Source organism: Octodon degus, unplaced genomic scaffold (genome assembly GCF_000260255.1).
Source record: "Octodon degus isolate 3935 unplaced genomic scaffold, OctDeg1.0 scaffold00173, whole genome shotgun sequence".
Classification (NCBI taxonomy): domain Eukaryota; kingdom Metazoa; phylum Chordata; class Mammalia; order Rodentia; family Octodontidae; genus Octodon; species Octodon degus.
In genome coordinates, this window is record NW_004524749.1 from 495766 (window position 1) to 513459 (window position 17694).

A 17694-nucleotide genomic window follows, 5' to 3' on the forward strand; every position below is an offset into this window, starting at 1 on the left:
AATAGCTATGAGGAACATTACTAGGGCATTTGGTGACATTTCACTAGCCACTGGACTGACCAGGTTATGTCAAGGTTCAATTCCCTCGTTTGGATAAATGTGGCATGGTTATGTTTTTGTCTTTAGGAAATCTCCTCCGCAGTACAAAGGGTAACTCCATATTGTATTTGGTGAGTGTTTACATTTTTTAAACATGTGCTACAGTAAAAGATGTTTCCATTAATACTCTTCACAATAATCCCCCTCACAGTGAGCACACTTACCCTCTTGCCCTCTTCTGAAGCAGTTCTGGAAGTGCTTTGTGTGTTTACTAGGTGAGATCAAAGCTACAGCGAGTGCTGCTGCTGAGTGCATCTGGTGGAAAGGTGGGCTGTATGGTGCATCCTCATCCTCCTTATTCCCCAGCCCTGGTATTGTGTGACTTCAGGATCCTTCCCAAAGTCAGAATGACCGTGAAAGATAAGCGTTCAATTCAGGGCATTGAGGTGCCCAGACCAGTGCAACTAACAACGCTTGAAAGGACTCTCAGAAGGGCTTCCAAAGGCAGCAAGGACAATGGGAAATGTGAGCTGGAGTGAGGGAAGAGTATTGTGGGAATGAGTTATAGTATGATTTGTGTGTGTGTGTGTGTGTGTGTGTGTGTGTGTCTGAGATAGAGGTTCATTATGCAGTTCAGGCTGGGCTTGACTAACAAGAGCCTCCTGCCTCAGCCTCTTGAGTTCTGGGATTACACATGCTGTAATCCCAGTGTATAGCATGGGATACCCAGTGTATAGCATGAATTAAAAAAAATTAAATTTACTATATTTTGGCATCATACCTTATACTTAGAGTTAAAAGGAAATGGTGTCTCCCACTTATTCCCAACTGGTTGAGAAAAAGGGAGGGAGGAAGGGAGGGAAGGAGGGAGAGAAAAACAGAGAGACAAAGAGAGAAACAGAAGCAGAGAGACAGAGAAACAGACACAGAGAGATAAAGGAAAACAGAAACAGAGAGGCTTAGGGAGAGAGAAACACACACACACACACACACACACACACACACACACACACAGACACAGGCAGAGAGAGACAAAGATAGACAGACAGTTAAATAGGGCAAAGTGTAAATTGGTGGAACTAGGCTAAGAGTAGGTAGGAGTTCCTTGCATGATTCTTTCAGCTGCTCTGAGTCCCAAATTATGTAGCAAGGAAGAAGGAGTCAAAGAAAACATGTCCCCAAGTGAATGGAAATGAGGAGGATTTCAGACTCCATTCTCTCTACTTTCATATATGCATGAAATTTTCTATCAATAGAACATCAGCTGTACCAAGCCTTAGGTACAGTTTGAATGACACTGAGCCCAGGCATGGACACTATTTACAACTTACAAGAAAATGGACTGTGTCTGGATGGGTGGCCACCTGAAGCTGACCGTGACCCCTCCTGTCCTCCCAACCTCCAGCAGCACAGAAAATAACTTTGAACTTTTATTTTTTTTTTATTTTGAGGGAAGGGTCTACAGGATGTTCAGGGTCTCACCACTAGATCAGACTTGTAGTGATCTGCCTGTTTACAGCCTCCCAAGGGCTGGGATTACAGGTGCACGCCACCACTCCCAGTCTCAGTTGCTGTCTCTGCACCCCATGGGCAGGGCCTGCACAGCAGGCCCGGGGATCAAATCCCTGGCCCCTGTACCTGCTTGCAAGTGCTTTAATCTGCTGAGCTATTTGGCTGGCCCTAGAAGAGGAAATCTAATACAGAGGAAATCTTACTTATAAACCAATTAAAAAACCCACCCTATGGACACACATTGCTTCTATCACTAAAGGAGTTCCTCTGGGGGCAAATGTGGCACCTAAAGCGCTAGCATTGTGATCAGGGCTGACACCTTTCCTTATATGATGTGGGACATTGATTTATGTTGGGCTGACTGGCTGAACCCCCTCTAAGATTTTAACTGTGTAAGGGAAAGAAGATGACGATGCCATGGATTCTATAATAGAGGAGGCACACGCAGACGTGACACTGAAACTATCTGACAACCCCCAGGGCACCGACCAAGGCAGCTGGGCCAGGCATTAACCCTGTAGTTGGAAATGGCAGAGATGGCAGGTGAACCAGGGAGGCAGCATCTGCTTGCTATTTGGGTGTTTTAACCACTGGGACAGACACCTTCACGGAGTGCTGCCAGGCTAGGTCAGGTTGACTCTGCAGGCAGAGGCTGTGACTGACCTTTGCCCAGCTCCAGGCTGAGCTCTGGACCACGATACACCACCCTGCCATCTGCCCCCGGGTGTAAGGAAATAGAGAAGGAAATAGAAGGGGAAGCGAATGCAGAGAATCTCTCTGCCCTCCCCATACCTGCCTTTCCATGGGGAGAAACAAAAACATTGGTCATCTCACAAGTCTGCATCTTGTACAGCAATTAACCACTAAGAAGAATATATGCAGTGTATTATATGTTGAAACTGTACTTCCGATTGGATTTGAAACTGTCTCATTGCTATCTGTTTATCAATAAAACTTTGAAAAAAAAAAAACATTGGTCATGAAAATAAATTGAGACCCTGATCTGCTGGCAGACACACAGGGATCTCCACAACAAGCCTTACTAACCCGGGGTGGCAAGCATCAGTGTCGGAGGAAGAGCCAGACCAGGCAGAGGATGTGTGGGGAGGCCCAGCTCTGCAGGCGCTGCGCTGCTGCGTTCGTTCCAGCTGCACCTGCTGGAGACCCAGAGGCAACAGAGCAGGAGGGAGCCAGGCAGGGCTATGCTGGGAAGGCTGGGCCTTTGAGGCCAGACCCTCTGTCTTCAAAGCCCATATTGTTCTTGTGGGTTTTCTTGTATCTAGATAAGATACCCAAGGACTACCGGGAGAGCGAAGAGCCTCTGCACTCCCTCTGCACTCTGCTACACACATCCCCAGCACTTTTGGGTTTTTTGTTTTGTTTTTTTTTGCTCCGAATGCCTTCAGGGCATGATTGGCTGGCTTGAGTTGTTGGGATGAACCACAGCAACCTGAGCCTGACTGCTTTGTTGAAGCAGCCACTTAAAGAACTGAGCTAAGGGGCAGGCCCCCTGTTTTGGGTTTTTTAATCTATGCTGTCTCAGAGTGGGTTCGAACTTGCCATCCTCCTGCCTCAGCCTCCCTGAGTGTTGGGATCGCATGTGTGTACCACTATGCCTGGCTCAAAGCTCACACTGGCAACCCGAAGGTTGGAGAACTTGTAAAGAAACATGGGACATGCCAGGCACGGCTGCACACAGCTCAACCTCAGCAACTGAGAGGTCGAGGCAGGAGGAGAGTGTGTTGGAGCACAGCCCGCATTAAGTAGTGAGGCCCTGTCCAGAAAGAGAAACAAAAAAGAAAGAAAAAAAGAAGCAGACAAACAAAGGGACAGGTAGGCTGCACGGCTGAAGGTACAGAGTGTCAAAGCAAATGCTGGTGGGGAAAATGCCACCTGAAAACTTTCTTTTGTCCATAAATAACCCATCACAGCTATATCACCCTTTGAAAATCTATCAAAAATAAATGTCTTTAAAAAAGAGACTGTCTGCAGCTTTTCCCAGTAAGTAAGATCATTTCATGCAATACATGAAAGTAAGATACTCAAGGGACCACCCAGCCCAGGGCAGTGCAACAGCAGATAGCGCTGACCACCTACTCCTCCGCAAGCTGTTTGATGCCTCCTTCCCGTTAACTCTGAGGAAACTGAGGCTCACACACGACAGAGTCTGAAGCCACATTAAGCTGCAACGCCAAGTTTGCAGCCCAGGCTTCTACTCTGCAGCACAATTACTCATTTCACGATCGCAGTGCAGTCTGCAGTGACCTTGACTGGTTTAAAAAAAAAAAAAATCAAGTTAATAATGGGAGCCTGCATCTCTATTTATACTTGTTGGGACTGCTCAGCCAGCCAAAAAGCACACTCAAACTCTCCAGGGTTCTGCTGCAGTCTGGCCTGGGTGAGGCTCACAGTCTTGTCCATTTATGAAAAAGGTAGAAGCTGCAACCAGCTGGGAGTTGTATGGTTTAAAAGGGGAAGGCACTAATTTTTTAGTTTTTTTGTAGTTTAAATGAGCACTGAAGATTTTTTTTTTAGCGATGACTCAAGGGGGCAGGAGAGAGAAAAACAAGTCCAAATTGAGATCCTATGAGATTCCAAGAAATAATGTGGCTGTTTCTACAGCTGTCCTGTCGGTGCCCTGGGAAGGAAGGGAGGGAGGGCAGACAAGAGAATCCTATACACCAGGTGAGCTGTTAGCAGACTAAAAGGATTCTTAGCTACAGAACAATGATCTTCTGGGAGAAAACAGTAAGACAGTGAAACAGAAGGGGATAAGAGTGGAAGGACATAAAAAGTAGAGAGATTTGTGTTTCCCTCTTTGTTTCTTCCTTAGGGAAGAACCTTTATTTCCAGAGCCAAAGCAAACTTTTCCATGTATAAGACAATGAAGCCAAATCCTGTGCCAGTTTATTATGCTACTGGGAGGCCTTTCACCCTTCTGCTATAGAAAAAACCGGTATTAGGACCCACAATGACAACTGCGTTATTTAACACTAACCAAGAGACAGTCTCTGAGCTGTGACATACAGATATGATTTCATTTAATTCTCACAGCAAAAGAAGTGAGTAGTATTTATACACCCATTTTGCAGGTGAGAAAACCTGGGTGAGGTGATATTAATTTTTCTGGGGCCACACAGCTGCTGAGCATGGTGGGATTTCCATGCTTATCCACCATGCTCACCCTAGAAAACCTGGAGACAAATGGAAGCTAGTGGTTGTGCTTTCTTGGGCTCTTCAACAACCCCAGTGACTTAACAGAAAAGAAACAGAACCAACAGTGATATCAAGACCATCCCAAGCAGCGGATGGTAGCTCTGCAGTGCCAGACAGCTGACAGCTCATCTCTGGGTGATTATCAGAATGTGACCGTTGGGGGTCAGGGAGATGGCTCAGTAGGATAAGTGCTTGACTGGCAAAGGCAAGGATCTGAGTTCAATCCCCGGTTCCGCAAAAAAAAAAAAAAAAAAAAAAAAAAAAAAAAAGAATGTGACCGTTGGACCAGTGCCTCCAAACCCTGGCTTCTATGGACATCCCTCCCCCAATACCTTGCTCATCTCTGCCACCTCCCAATGACCACAGCACAGGATGACACCCCCTCAGGTTGGTCAGATGCTCTAGTACCACAGGGCACCAAAGTCCCAAGTCTGCTGCTCAGCAGGTGTCCCAGGGAAGGAAGATGTCTGCTCCATTCAAGGGAGAACGCTGAGTGACTGATGAAACAAAAATTATGTCACTGTGCGACACATGTAGGGGACTCTGATGGCATTTAGGTACACTGGGAGTCAACAGCCAGATGCCTGGAACTGGTCAGGGAAACAATGCGTGAGCACCTCTACCCACCCATGCCTTCTACCTGAAACTGTGACCACCATTTGCCACGCAGCTTTCAAGGCAGGGCACTGCTGACTGCCGCTTCAGCCAGGAGCCCTCAGGCCCACAGCCCGGTGGGTGTCCATCTTCAGGAGGAGCTTCTCCCTCAGCTGGCACTTATTTTCTGCCCTTGAGGGTCGCACACAAGTCATGCCTGAGGGTGCTAAGAACATTCTCTTCTGCCAGGTGTCCACTCTGAACCTGGGAGGGTCAGAAGGGAAAACAACTTCCTTGGGCTCCAGGGAGAATCATGCAAATCTGGGGGTCAGGCAGCAGCAGAGGCCACATGGAAGTAAGTGTTCGATGGCTCTCCCATGTTTGACATCTTCCAGCCCACAAATCACCCAGCAGTCTGCACACCTAACGGACTCATCTCTTGAAGGGTATGTGGCAGGGATAATGCCTGTTTCCAGGGCAACCTCACCAGAGATAAAAGGTGAATGATGGGTGGACTGTGCCTATTTTCCTGGCAACACAGGTTGCTCGAGTAGATGAGCAGTCTGTTGGGAGAGAACTCAGCACTAAGGCCAGGGAGAACCAATGAGGGAGGTGGCTGGAAGGGCCTCCAGAGTGGGGAGGTCTATGGGTCAAAGCATCAGGGCTTTCACTGAAAAGAACTCTGGATCAACAGTCCCCCAATTCCTGCTGGCTGCTTAATAAGGCTGAGCTATCATCACAAAGGATCTTATCTTAGTTGGAATTTGTCCCTGTTACTTCCCTCCAAAGTTGTACATCAAGGGCTGGGGAGATAGCTCAGCGGCATAAGTACCTGCCTGACAAGCACAACCTGGCAGTGCAAAAAGATGTCCATCAATATGATCCACAGCTTGGAATATGTCTTTTTTATGTATTTCGTACAGAGTCTACAGGGTCTTACTACATAGATAGGACTTGTAGTGATTCTCCTGTTTTTAGGAGCTTGGAATATTTCTTAGTCATAGTTTTGGAACTGGAAACTACAACATCTATGGTTTACTCTTCCTCTTTTCTTTCCTTTTTTTCTTTGAGAGAAGCACTGAAGGTAGGGAGAGAATAGATTTAGAGAACAGAGTTGATAAAGCTTGGGTAAGGAGTGAGGTTTGGCGACATCACCCAGAAAGGGGAAACCAGATCCCCTCAACATGCTGGCTTCTCTGAGGTGACTAAAGGATGCTGGGACCACAGGATGTGTCCTCTGGTTAAGGTCTCTCAGAATAAAGATTCTGTTTTCCCACAGAGAGGTCTGGAAAGGGAGGAGCAGTGACTGTAAACCTGAGAAGGGACCTCATCCTGGTGGCTCCCAGCCAAATGCCAGAGTCCCAGGGCTCAGCGGCTCAGGGAGTGGAGCCTGCAGGCCCCGTGGAGCTCCCAGCATGTAAGGTAAGACTTTAAGTGCTCTCTGGGAGCACTGAAGCTATTAAAGGCCAGATCCACAGGCTCTGAAGTCCCTGCACAGCCCTGCCCCGGGAGGCTCTGGGCAGCCTGACTTTGGCTGGCAGAGTGGGGGGTGTCCATTAGATAATGGCTGAATACCACACAATTAAACTCCATATGAGAGGCAATGGTGAAAACCACACCAAGTGAGAAAATGTCCTGAAAGCAGGAGAGCTCAGCAAGGGCCTGCAGAGCTTGGCCCTTGGGGGAGGAGGGGTTTTTAAGGCTCTAAGCTTCCCACAGATCTCACTTAACATCCTTCAACACTGTGTTCCCTCACCCAGCCAGAAAGGCACCCCACTCCGGATGGGGACTTCTTCCAAGAGTAACTCAGGGCTCTGAGGGAGGGCTTGGAACCCAGCATTCCTGTAGGTTATGCAGGCACCTTTGCCTGGAGGGCTGCCACGAAGCAGCCTTGCAGAAAGAAGTCTTTTTACTGTCTTCCTGCCTCTTCCCCTCTGGAAACAAAAGCAGGTTGTGTCTCCCCTGTTCCGGTTGCACAGGGCCGTCGGAACTGGAGCTAGAAAGGTTTCTTGGACTCCTCTTCAAACGCTCAGGCCGAGTTATCCACGTCTGTGCCTCCTGCTTGGCCAAGACCACTGTAGTGACACAAGTCAAACCAGTTCTAGGTGGGGAAGGCCTGCGAGGTGGCTCAGAGATGCACCCAAGGGTCTTTCTGGGCTGCCAGTAAGTCCCTGGGATCCTGGAGGGGCGATGGGGCTCCCAGACTCCCTCCCCTGCAAGTGGAGGTGCAAGGAGGGTGGGTGGTGAGACAGCCAGATGCACTGGCCACACCCCCACACGGAGAAGGGCCCAGAAAAGATTCCGATGGCCACGTCGGGCTTGATGGTGGCGCAAGGCGCTGTGGTCACGACCAAGAAACTTCTGGGGCCCAGTAGTGGAACGTGGCATCCCGTCTGCCTCTCACACCCTTCCTCCAGCGCCAAACTCTCTGTACTGCCCTTAATTCAGCAAAGGCCCACGGACACCAAGGAGACAGAGGAGCTGAGAGAGGCTGCCCTGCACCCCGCCGTCCCCCTAGCGCCCGCAAACCTGCTCATCACTCGGCAGAAGTTGACAACACCGGGCTGACTTACCCCAGAGCAGGGTGAGAGGCTGGGCCCTGGGCACGAGCAGTAGGGCGTACAGGGCCCCCGCGTGCAGCAGGCCCATGAGGACCACGTTCCTCCACACCACGGTCAGCCGCTGCTGGCCGCGCGCGCGCGGACCCTCCGGGCCGCCCCGCTCCTCGGCGCCGGGCATGGCGGGGTCGCTCTCGGCTTCCGGCGGGGTCCCGCGCCCGGCAGCGCCAGCAGCCTTCTGCTCCTCTCAGCCCGGGAGGCGCTCGGTGGATCCCAGCGGCCGCTATGCTGCCGGTGCGGCCGGCGCGAACCGCGCTGCGAAGACCTGAAGCGAGCGCGGGAGGCGGGCGGGGCGGCAGCCAATCAGGGCCGCTCGCGGGCGGGCGACTGGAAAGGCGCCCCCTGGGGTCCCCGGCAGCTCGGGAGGGGTCTTGCAACTGGGACTCCAGCCGGAGTGAGAGTGCCTCGCTGTGCCCCTGCTGTGTGTGTGTGTGTGTGTGTGTGTGTGTGTGCGTGCGCGCTTCTCCAGATCCCAGAATGCGGTTTCCAATCTTATGTTTGGGGAAGCCCCCTTCCCCATTTCACCCCCAACGGAAAACCACCCTGTCGGCGAATTTTTAGAAACGTACAGACCGATCCAAAAATAAATTAACCCTTGAAAACGTCTGCCTGTTTTTCCCCTAAGGAGACAGAGTGGAGCTGTCCAGAGAGGTCCTTTGTTACACAGAAAATGTAGAGATGGAGGCGCCTTGAGAGTTCCAGGGAGGTGTGTGCGTAGCTCAACTGCTAGTGGGTAGCAGAAGGAAAGGGGTGCAGGCCTGTGAGCCATGAGCTCACGGTTCTAGTTTTCACTCTCTTCCACCACCTCAGCTCTCTGACCCAGATTTCCTTACCTGGAATACAAAGCTAGTACCTCCTGTTCCTTTTAGCTTGCAAACTGTATGAATGAGACTTTAAAAAGAAGCATTATATTGAACCAAAAGAAAGGGGGTGTGTGACATTTTGATTACCCATTGTTAGGAATCCTTTCCAGAATTCCAAGAGAGGGGAAACAATGACAAAGGACTGGCTGTGTGAACAGGCTATACAAGAGCATCTTATTGTTAGCAGACCTAAATCAGTACAATCAGCCAGGCAAAACATGTCTACTTGAAAATTAAAGCAAAGTTCGGGGCTGGGGAGATAGCTCAGTAGAATAAGTGCTTGCCTGGCAAGCAGAAGGGTCTGAGCTCAATCCCTGGTTCAGCCAAGTTGGAGCCATTGAGCCACTGTCTTGTGGGCCCCAAAGGAATGACCAGGGAGGTAAAATGAACATGAAATGGGTGGGTACTTCATCAGCCTGCTCACCTGGGCTTTATTCTGAACCACTTTTTCTTTTCTTGCTTCTCCTGCCAGACTCACATGCTCCCTCTAAACTCCAGTGGAAACTGTTCTTTCTCAAAGCAGCAAACTTGTTGCTTAGCTGAAGGGCCATCCCCAATTTATTTCCAAGCTGCACTTTGCGCTCACCCTAACCATTCAGTTTGACATTTGGCATTTGTCAGGCATTTGCTATGTACCCAGGCTAATGGGCCGTGAAGATAAGGGACCAAAATAAGAATAATCCTTACCTTACCCCAAAGGAGTTCCCAACCTAAAAGACTGACCAAAGAAATGTAACTCTCTTGGCAATGAAATTGGTCCGAATGACTCCAGGGCAGGTTTGCTGGCTTGAGTTGTGGGGATCAAACCACAGCAACCTGAGCCTGACTGCTTTATTGAAGCAGCCACTTAAAGAACTGAGCTAAGGGGCAGGCCCCCTTGGCAATGAACTTGGAAGGCCAGGAAGTTCCAATCCTCTGTGTGTCTGTTAATCTGATTTTCCCTCTTTTAATACTGGGGATTGAATTTAGGACCTTGCACCTGCTAAGTAAGTGCTCACTGAGCTACATCGTCAGCCCTTATTTTGAGACAGGGTCTTGTTTAGCTGCCCAGATTGGCCTTGAACTTAGGCTCTTCCTTCCTAGAATATCTGGGAGTATGAGTGTGCACTACTATGCCTGGCAGGGGGGAGAAATTAGGTGTCATACATACAAGGAGTCCAGGGGAGCAACAGTAACTCTGTTTACTTCATCCACAGAGTTCCTCTGTTTAGATACGCTGCTCCGTCTTGGATCTATCTTGAATGAGTGTCTTCCTCTTGTCTCTCCAGCGAGTCAGATTGTGTAGGGCCAATCATTTGAGCTGGTTGTCATGATGGAGAAGGGGATGTCTTTGTGTGTTGGACAGAAGTCCTTTTAGGTCTTTGGATCTTGTATATAAAGGGATAGCTGAAGACAGTGCTGCCCCGCGCCCACTCTGCCAACCAGTCCAGCCTTGGAGTGACGCACTATTGCTATTAATAACTACCACCATTAGCATGTTATTCCTCTAGGCCAGTGCCACAGATCCTACTGTATTTTCTTAGTTTCTGTTTAGGATCCCAGAAGTGGGTATTTGTCACATTCAAGGATGGAGGTACAAGGGACCGTAATTTCTATTCTGTTGAACACTTAATTGCCAACAGTATGCCAAGAGCCATAATATTAGTTTGTGTAAGATAACAGGAGTAGTTAACTCATGAGAGAGGTGGGGGGGGGAGTTTCATTTGGGTAAGGATTTGAACATATTTGTGATAAAATGCATATAACCTAAAACTTACCATCTTGATCATTTTTAAGTGAAAAATTCAGTAGTGTTAAGTATATTCACACTGTTGTGCATCCTATCTCCAGAACTTTTTTTTTTGTGTGTGTATTTAGTACAAGGTCTACAGGGTCTCACTATGTAGATCAGATTCGTAGTGATTTTCCTGTTTTCAGCCTCCCAAGTGCTGGGATTACAGTTGCATGTCACCACGCCCAGACTCAATTGTAGTCTCAGTGTGCTTTGGGGTTGGAGGTGGCACAGCACACCAGGGATTGAACCCCAGCCGCTGCACACACTACCTATGCAGGTGCTTTAATCTGCTTAGCTATCTGGCCAGACTCCAGAATTTAAAAATTTTTTTTTTCTTTTTTTTTTGTATTTTAGGAAAGGGTCTACTGCATGTTCAGGGTCTCACTACTAGATCGGACTTGTAGTGATCCTCTTGTTTACAGCCTTCCAAGAGCTGAGAGTACAGGGGTGCATCACCTAGCCCAGTCTCAGTGCGCCCTGGGGGCAGGGCCGGCACAGCAGGCCTGAAGATCAAACCTCTGGCCCCTGAACCTGCTTGCAGGTACTTTAATCCATTGTGCTATTCGGTCAAACTTTTTAATCCTGCAAAACTGATTATCTATATACACTGAACAATTTCTACATTTTTGCCTCTTACCAGTCCCTGGTAACCACCCCGTTAGCTGATTGCCTAGGTAACTCATAGAAGGGCTTGGTCTTTTTGGGATTATTTAATGTCTGCAAGGCTCCCTCGTGTTAACACATATGGAAATTTCATTCCTTTTTAGGCCAAATAAAATTTCACATTTTGCTTATCTATTCATCTTGTGAAGGAAGCATCTTGGGTTGCGTCTCCCTTTGGATGTTATGAGTAAAGCTTCAACAAACACGTACAAACATCTCTTTAAAATCCTGTTTTCAACTGTTTGGGCTACATATCCAGAAGTAAGGTTGCTGGATGATCCCACAATAATTCTATATTTATTTATTTTTGTGGTACCAGGGATCAAATTTAGGACCTTGCGCTTGCCAGGCAAGCACTTATTCTACTGAGCTATCTCCCCAGCACCTGTATTTAATTTTTTTTTAAATCTTTTTTTTTTAATTATTTATTTATTTTTATTTATTACATTTATTTATTGTGTGTGTGTGTGGCCAGCTCAGCCCACCAGGGGGCGGGGCTGGCTGGCATGTGGTGCTGGGGGTCGAACCACGGTCCCTGTGCTTTGCCAAGCTTGTTTCAAGTAGGTGCTTTAGACCACTGAGCCATCTCTCCAGCCCCTGTATTTAATTTTTTGAGGACTCAACACACCACTTATTACAGCAGCTGCACCATTTTGCGTTCCGTGGGATCCACTTTTCCACATCCTTGCCAGTATTAAGACATAGCCATCCTAATGAATATGGAGTGATATCTCATGCTACTGATTGCATTTCCTTAATAGTGGTGTGGAGCAGCTTTTCATGAGCTTGTTCGTCATTTGTAGGTCATTTTTGGTGCAATGTCTACCCAAGTCCTTTGTCTTTTTTAAACTGGATTGTTTTTGTTATTGAGAGGTAAGGATTCTTTATATATTCTTGTTACTAACCCTTCCTCAGATATAGTGCATGACTTGCACATAGACTGCCTTTTCAACTCTCTCACGTCATTTGATGGAGAACGGTTTTAATTTTCATGTAGCTCAGTTTATGTTTTCACTTTTGTTGCCTGTGCTTTCACAGCCTACTTAAGGTCATTTCCAAATTCAGTATCATGGAGCTTTTATTCCTTTTTCTTTTGAGAAGAGTCTCACTATGTAGTCCAGGCTGGCCTTAAACTCATAATGATCCTCTTGCCTCAGCCACTGAGTGCTAGGGATCACTAATACACTCAGATTTCTACATTTTCTTTTAAAAGTTTTTAGTTCTAGCTCTTATGTTTAAGGTGTTTGGCCTATTTTCAATTTTTTGTGTATGTATAAGGAAAAGATCCAACTTCATACTTCCGATGTGGATAGTTTCCCCAGATCCATTTGTTAAAGACACTGTCCTTTCCTCTTCAAATGGCGATGGCACCCTTGTTCAAGATCCTTCTTTTACAGTGGTACCCTAGTTCACAAACTTAATTCTTACCCCAATTCTGATTGTTAATCAAACTGGATGGGTACCTAATCAAATTTCCCCTTAAGGTTAACATTGAACCTATTTAATTATTTCATTTTTGGTTTTGGTGTTGAAGGCAGGGTGTCACTATGTAGTTAAGACTGGCCTTGAACTTGCTGGGATCCTCTTTCCTCTGCCTCCCAAGTGCTGGGATTATAGGCATGTGCCACCATGTTCCGCCTAACACCTGAATTTAATTTGGTTCTCATTCCAGTTCACAACCAGAATCCTGGTAAGAACTGTTGAACTGAGGCACCACTGTCTGTAGCTGGGTGATTGTTCGGGACTCTGTTCTATTCTAAGGGCCTATACAGTAGTCCCTTGCTATTTCGTGGTTTGATTTTCGTGGATTCACCATTTCGTAGATTTTCAAAAAATATTAATCTAAATTATTATTATATTACTTTGTGGTACCAGGGATTGAACTTGGGACCTTACACTTGCCAGGCAGGCACTTATTTTACTATCTCCCTGTCTTAATCTAAATTATTTATTGTGGAATTTTTGCTATATTGTGGGATTTTGCAGTACTGTACAGAATACATTGTTAAAATTACATAGGCTTATGAGTTTAGAAAATTAAGAACATCAGAAGTTTTTAAAAGTATGGAAAAGGTTTATAAGAGTGTGGGGTTTATAAGCCTTAAATATATATATAAATACTAAAATAAATATAACATTACTACTTCACTGATTTTCATTTATTGCAGGGGTATCTGGAATGTAATCTCCTCGGTGAGGGAGTACTATAATATTTTTTGCCAGTACCATACCATTTTCATTATGGTAGTTTTTATTAAGTTGCAAAATCAGGAAGTCAGACTTTCAACTGTGTTATTTTTCCAGATTTTTTGGCTGTTTAGGGTTTAGTGACATTCTAAATGACTTTTCAGATGGATTTTTTCTATTTTGACCAATACTGCTGTTGGAATTTTGATAGATCCTGAATAAATCTGGAGATTTCTCTAGGTAGTAATGACACCTTAATGATATTAAGTCTTCCAATCCATGAGTGCAGGATGTCTTTCCACTTGTCTCTCTTCTTTCAGCAACATTTTACAGTTTTCAATGTACAAGTTTTCTGCTTTTTTGGTTAAGTTTACTGGGTAAGAATTTTGAGATACTGTACAACAGAAATAAAATGTGAGACATAAATTCAATAACGAAGTTTATAAATAGAACCAAACCCTTTCCTACCCTGCTCCCAAATCCCAGTTCTCTCAAATAAATTAACAATGCCTACTGATGGGCCAGGACTCCAGGTTTCCCAGACCCTGTCCCAAACCCACTCCCTCTTGGCTTCCCAGGCCCTCTGCCTGAAAGGTTCCCTGTTGTGTACCCTGGTCTCAGCAAAGAAGAAAAATGACCTCCACCTGCAATTTGGCTATTTCAGTCCAAAAACACCCTGCCCTAAACCCTCTGTAAGAGCCCCTGTCCCCTTTTGTTCAGTGCTGTCTTGGTCCACTAGACAGCCAGCCCACTTGCTCCTACCACCAATAAATCTTCTCACATCAGAATGCCTAGTCTGGTTGATTGTATAGGTTCGTACTTAACACCTACTATTGTGCCAGAAGACAGGATTGGTAGTGTCTCCCCACCTCCCAAACTTTTCCAGCCTTCCAGTTCTTTTCCCTAACACCCACCTCAATTATTTTTTAAAAATAGTTCTGTTAATTTCTGAGGGCAGAGAGACTTTTTGTTGTTTTCTCTTTGGCATTAGCTGCTGTTATTGTTTCTGTTTCCATGACCTCTTTCTCTTCCTGCTGCTTCAATTACCACAGGCTGCTCTTAAAAAGCAAAGGCCCCTGCTGTTGGCTGGCAGGGAGGGGAATTTGTAAACAGAATTCGGGAATGTCAAAAAGGTGACCCAGATTTACAGTGCTGAGGAAAAGCAAGTTCCTGGCTGAGGGTTCTCTGCTACCACTCAGACTCGGGCAATATCTGAGGTGGGAACAGGTGTGCAGAAAGGTTAGAAGAAAAAGTGGAAATATGTATTGTGCCATTAATCAGAACTCAGTTTCCAAGTCAAACTTCAGACTTTCTTACAGAAGCAGCCCTGGTACTATGCACCTATCACTGAGTTCAAGGCCAACCTTGGACTACAGTGAGAGCGTCTCAAAAAAGAGAACTCAGAGCGTAAAAGAGCTCAAGGCCAAGCAAATGCACTTGTCCTCAAAGTACAAAGCACTTCTTCAGTGTCTGCCCATTCGTTAGCAATCAAGGTTAAGCATGCTATATTCTCCAGATTGGAAATCAAATTAACTCCACAAGGACAGGAGGTTTTCAAATATAAATAGGCTGTTATGTCTGTCATCTTTTTTTAAAGCTTTGGTGCTTATCACAATTTTTGGTTTTTGTTTTTAAGATGGGGTCCTGCTGTGCAGTTCAGGCTGATCTTGAACTGAACAATTTACTTTCATTCCTTGAAAAGACTTGTAAATTACAAAGACAATCCAGGAAAAGTATGTAGACTATAGACTTCCAGAGCCCAAAGTGGAGTTAAGTGATCTAATCCTCCTCCAGCTTGGGAAATGCAGGCAGAGTGAGGTAACATCACTTGACCAACAGTGGTCCCTTAACTCCTGGGTGAGGAACAGCTGGGGTAGAGATGGCTCCCTAGATCAGCACACAAGGGTCCTCCTCCAGGCTAGAATGTTGATTCTGTGGCTACTGTGAGCTGCAAGAGCTGACTGCTCTGGTCTTTTTCTCTTTTTTCTTAATTTGCCCTCCATGTAGTCCTGGTAGGGTTTAAAATCACTGCCTATGCCAGGATCAGCCAGTGCTGGCCCACGCCCTTCTGGACTTGACCTCTTGGGGGTTGTGAGACTCAAAGCCAACCCGAGAGGCTTCTGTGAGTAGTGCAGGGCTAGAGGACTTTCCTTCACCCTCACAAGGAGTGGAGATGCTGGCTTGCCAGGGGTACCTTTTCTACCATGCAGGGCACTCGACTGCAAAGAAGCCAACATAATCCTGTGTCATCCATTACAATGACCACTTTCCACCAGTGTGAAGTGCCAGGCTTAAAATTAGAAACCAAAATTCTGATTGTTATAAAAGTAGCTATTCTTAGAATAGGAGAAATATGGTTTTGGTATGCACAACTGACTGAATCTAGACTCCACTGCTTATGAGCAGTGCTCAGCAAGCTGAATTAATAACAGCTTCCCTAGGCTGCTGTGAGTATTGTTCGCTAAATAAACACTTGGACAGATCTCTGGAAATGAGCGTCAAGTCCAGAATGCAAAACACGTGCACTTGTTAACCAAACACATTTTCATCTGTTTGACTTTATTAGCTTTGTCAAGGCCCACTTCAACCATCGTAAAACCCACCCATCCCAAACTTCCTGGGGAGAACAAGGCAAACAGCTGGCAAGTAAAGCACAGCACACTCAGGTCATGATGAGTAATTCATGCAGACTACATCATAGGCGCAGTCACCAAAACTAGGAGCGGGAGAGATGCTAGAGGAAGGTAGCTAAAACAAGTACGCCGGCATCTTCAGGGTGGGAGGGACACCCTTTAAGATTTTCAAAGGCTCTATCTGTGGATGCTGCCACTACGGGAGTGCGACCACAGAGCAGAGGGCAGCACATGTGGACACATATATACACACATGTGAACATGCTATGTTAAAACTTCACGACACTTCCAAATGAAGTTTCTGCCATGCCAGAGCAGTCTATAGAAGGAAGGCCTTGCCAAATCTGGTCAGGAGACAAGTGATCATCAGAGGTGTTAAACCAGTCACTGTCCCTTCCTATATCTTTCAGGCAGCTATTAGATAACCAAGATACCGCTAGCTGCCAAGGATTTGGCTGCATCCTCTGTACCACTGAAATAAACAATGACCCCCATGAGCTCTATATCCCACCACTTGTAATGATCCCTAAGTGGGGCCTGATGTACACCCCCAACCCAGTATGGTATAAGCAGAAGACAAGGTGCAATATAAAAAGTAGCACCCTAATACCTGGACCCACCTACCAGATTCTTTAATATCACTTCCCTATTTTTAGTACTGATTAGGTTAAAAAATATAAATAAAACCACAAAACACAAAAAGAAAACTGAAAAGATTTGGGATCCAGAGAGAATGATTGGTCATTATACATGAGGTAATGTCAGGTAGAAAATAAAAGCTACAACTTTTCAAAACTAAGTAACAATCATGCTGGGCATGGTGGCATGTGCCTACAGTCCCATCGCTTGGGGGCTAACACAGGAGAATCACTGTGAATTTAATGTGAGCCAGGGCTACATAAGTGAGTTTAAGGTCAACTTGTACTACATGGCAAAATCCTGTTACAAAACCCCTAAACAAATAAATAAACATCACTTGTGTAAAACTCCTGAGAGCTTTAAAGACTCACAGGTTCCTGAACTGTGGAGGTACATGTTATAATATCACCTTGAGCTGAAAACATTAAAAATGGAATCATTTGCAAAATCAAGTTCAAATTTATTTATTTTTAAAGAAAACTCAATACTTTTTTTTTGAAAAACAAAACTACTCCCTCATAGTTTCACCTTCACACTTTAGAGACAGAAGCAAGCCGGGATGAGCTCATCTTGTGCCTGTTTACTTTAAGCCCCCAAGGTTACAAGCCAGAGTTGGAGCGGCTCTGCAGTGGCCACACCACTCGTCACATGCACTGGCAAGCGACAGAGGACACTTAGACGCGGGGGGCAGCATTTTACATTTACACTTCTGAAACCTCTTGGCCAGAGCTCTAATACTGCCACCTCCTCCTGTTCCTTTTCTTTTGGGAACTTTTATAAAATGATGCCACAGAATAATCCCTAGTTATAAGGGAAGCAAGCAAAAGCCACCAAATGGTTCTCCCAATGGAGCCAGTCTCACAGGGACAATGCTGCCCGGAGGGCAGCCCAGAAGGTCCAACTGTGACCTCAGGCTGTGGGGTCAGTGCTCATTACCAAATGCACAGGAGATGCTA

At 46.2% G+C, this 17694-nt stretch overlaps 1 protein-coding gene across 1 annotated transcript in view; it reads right to left on the bottom strand.

Moving 5' to 3' along the window:
* The window catches only part of Scd5 (stearoyl-CoA desaturase 5), a 153712-nt gene extending 145507 nt beyond the window's left edge, over positions 1-8205 (bottom strand). Inside the window, exon 1 of the mRNA XM_004643401.2 lies at positions 7935-8205. Coding sequence (XP_004643458.1) covers positions 7935-8100 — 166 coding nt within the window. The 5' untranslated portion in view covers positions 8101-8205. The remainder of the gene's footprint in view (positions 1-7934) is intronic.
* Between the last annotated feature and the right edge of the window lie 9489 nt (positions 8206-17694).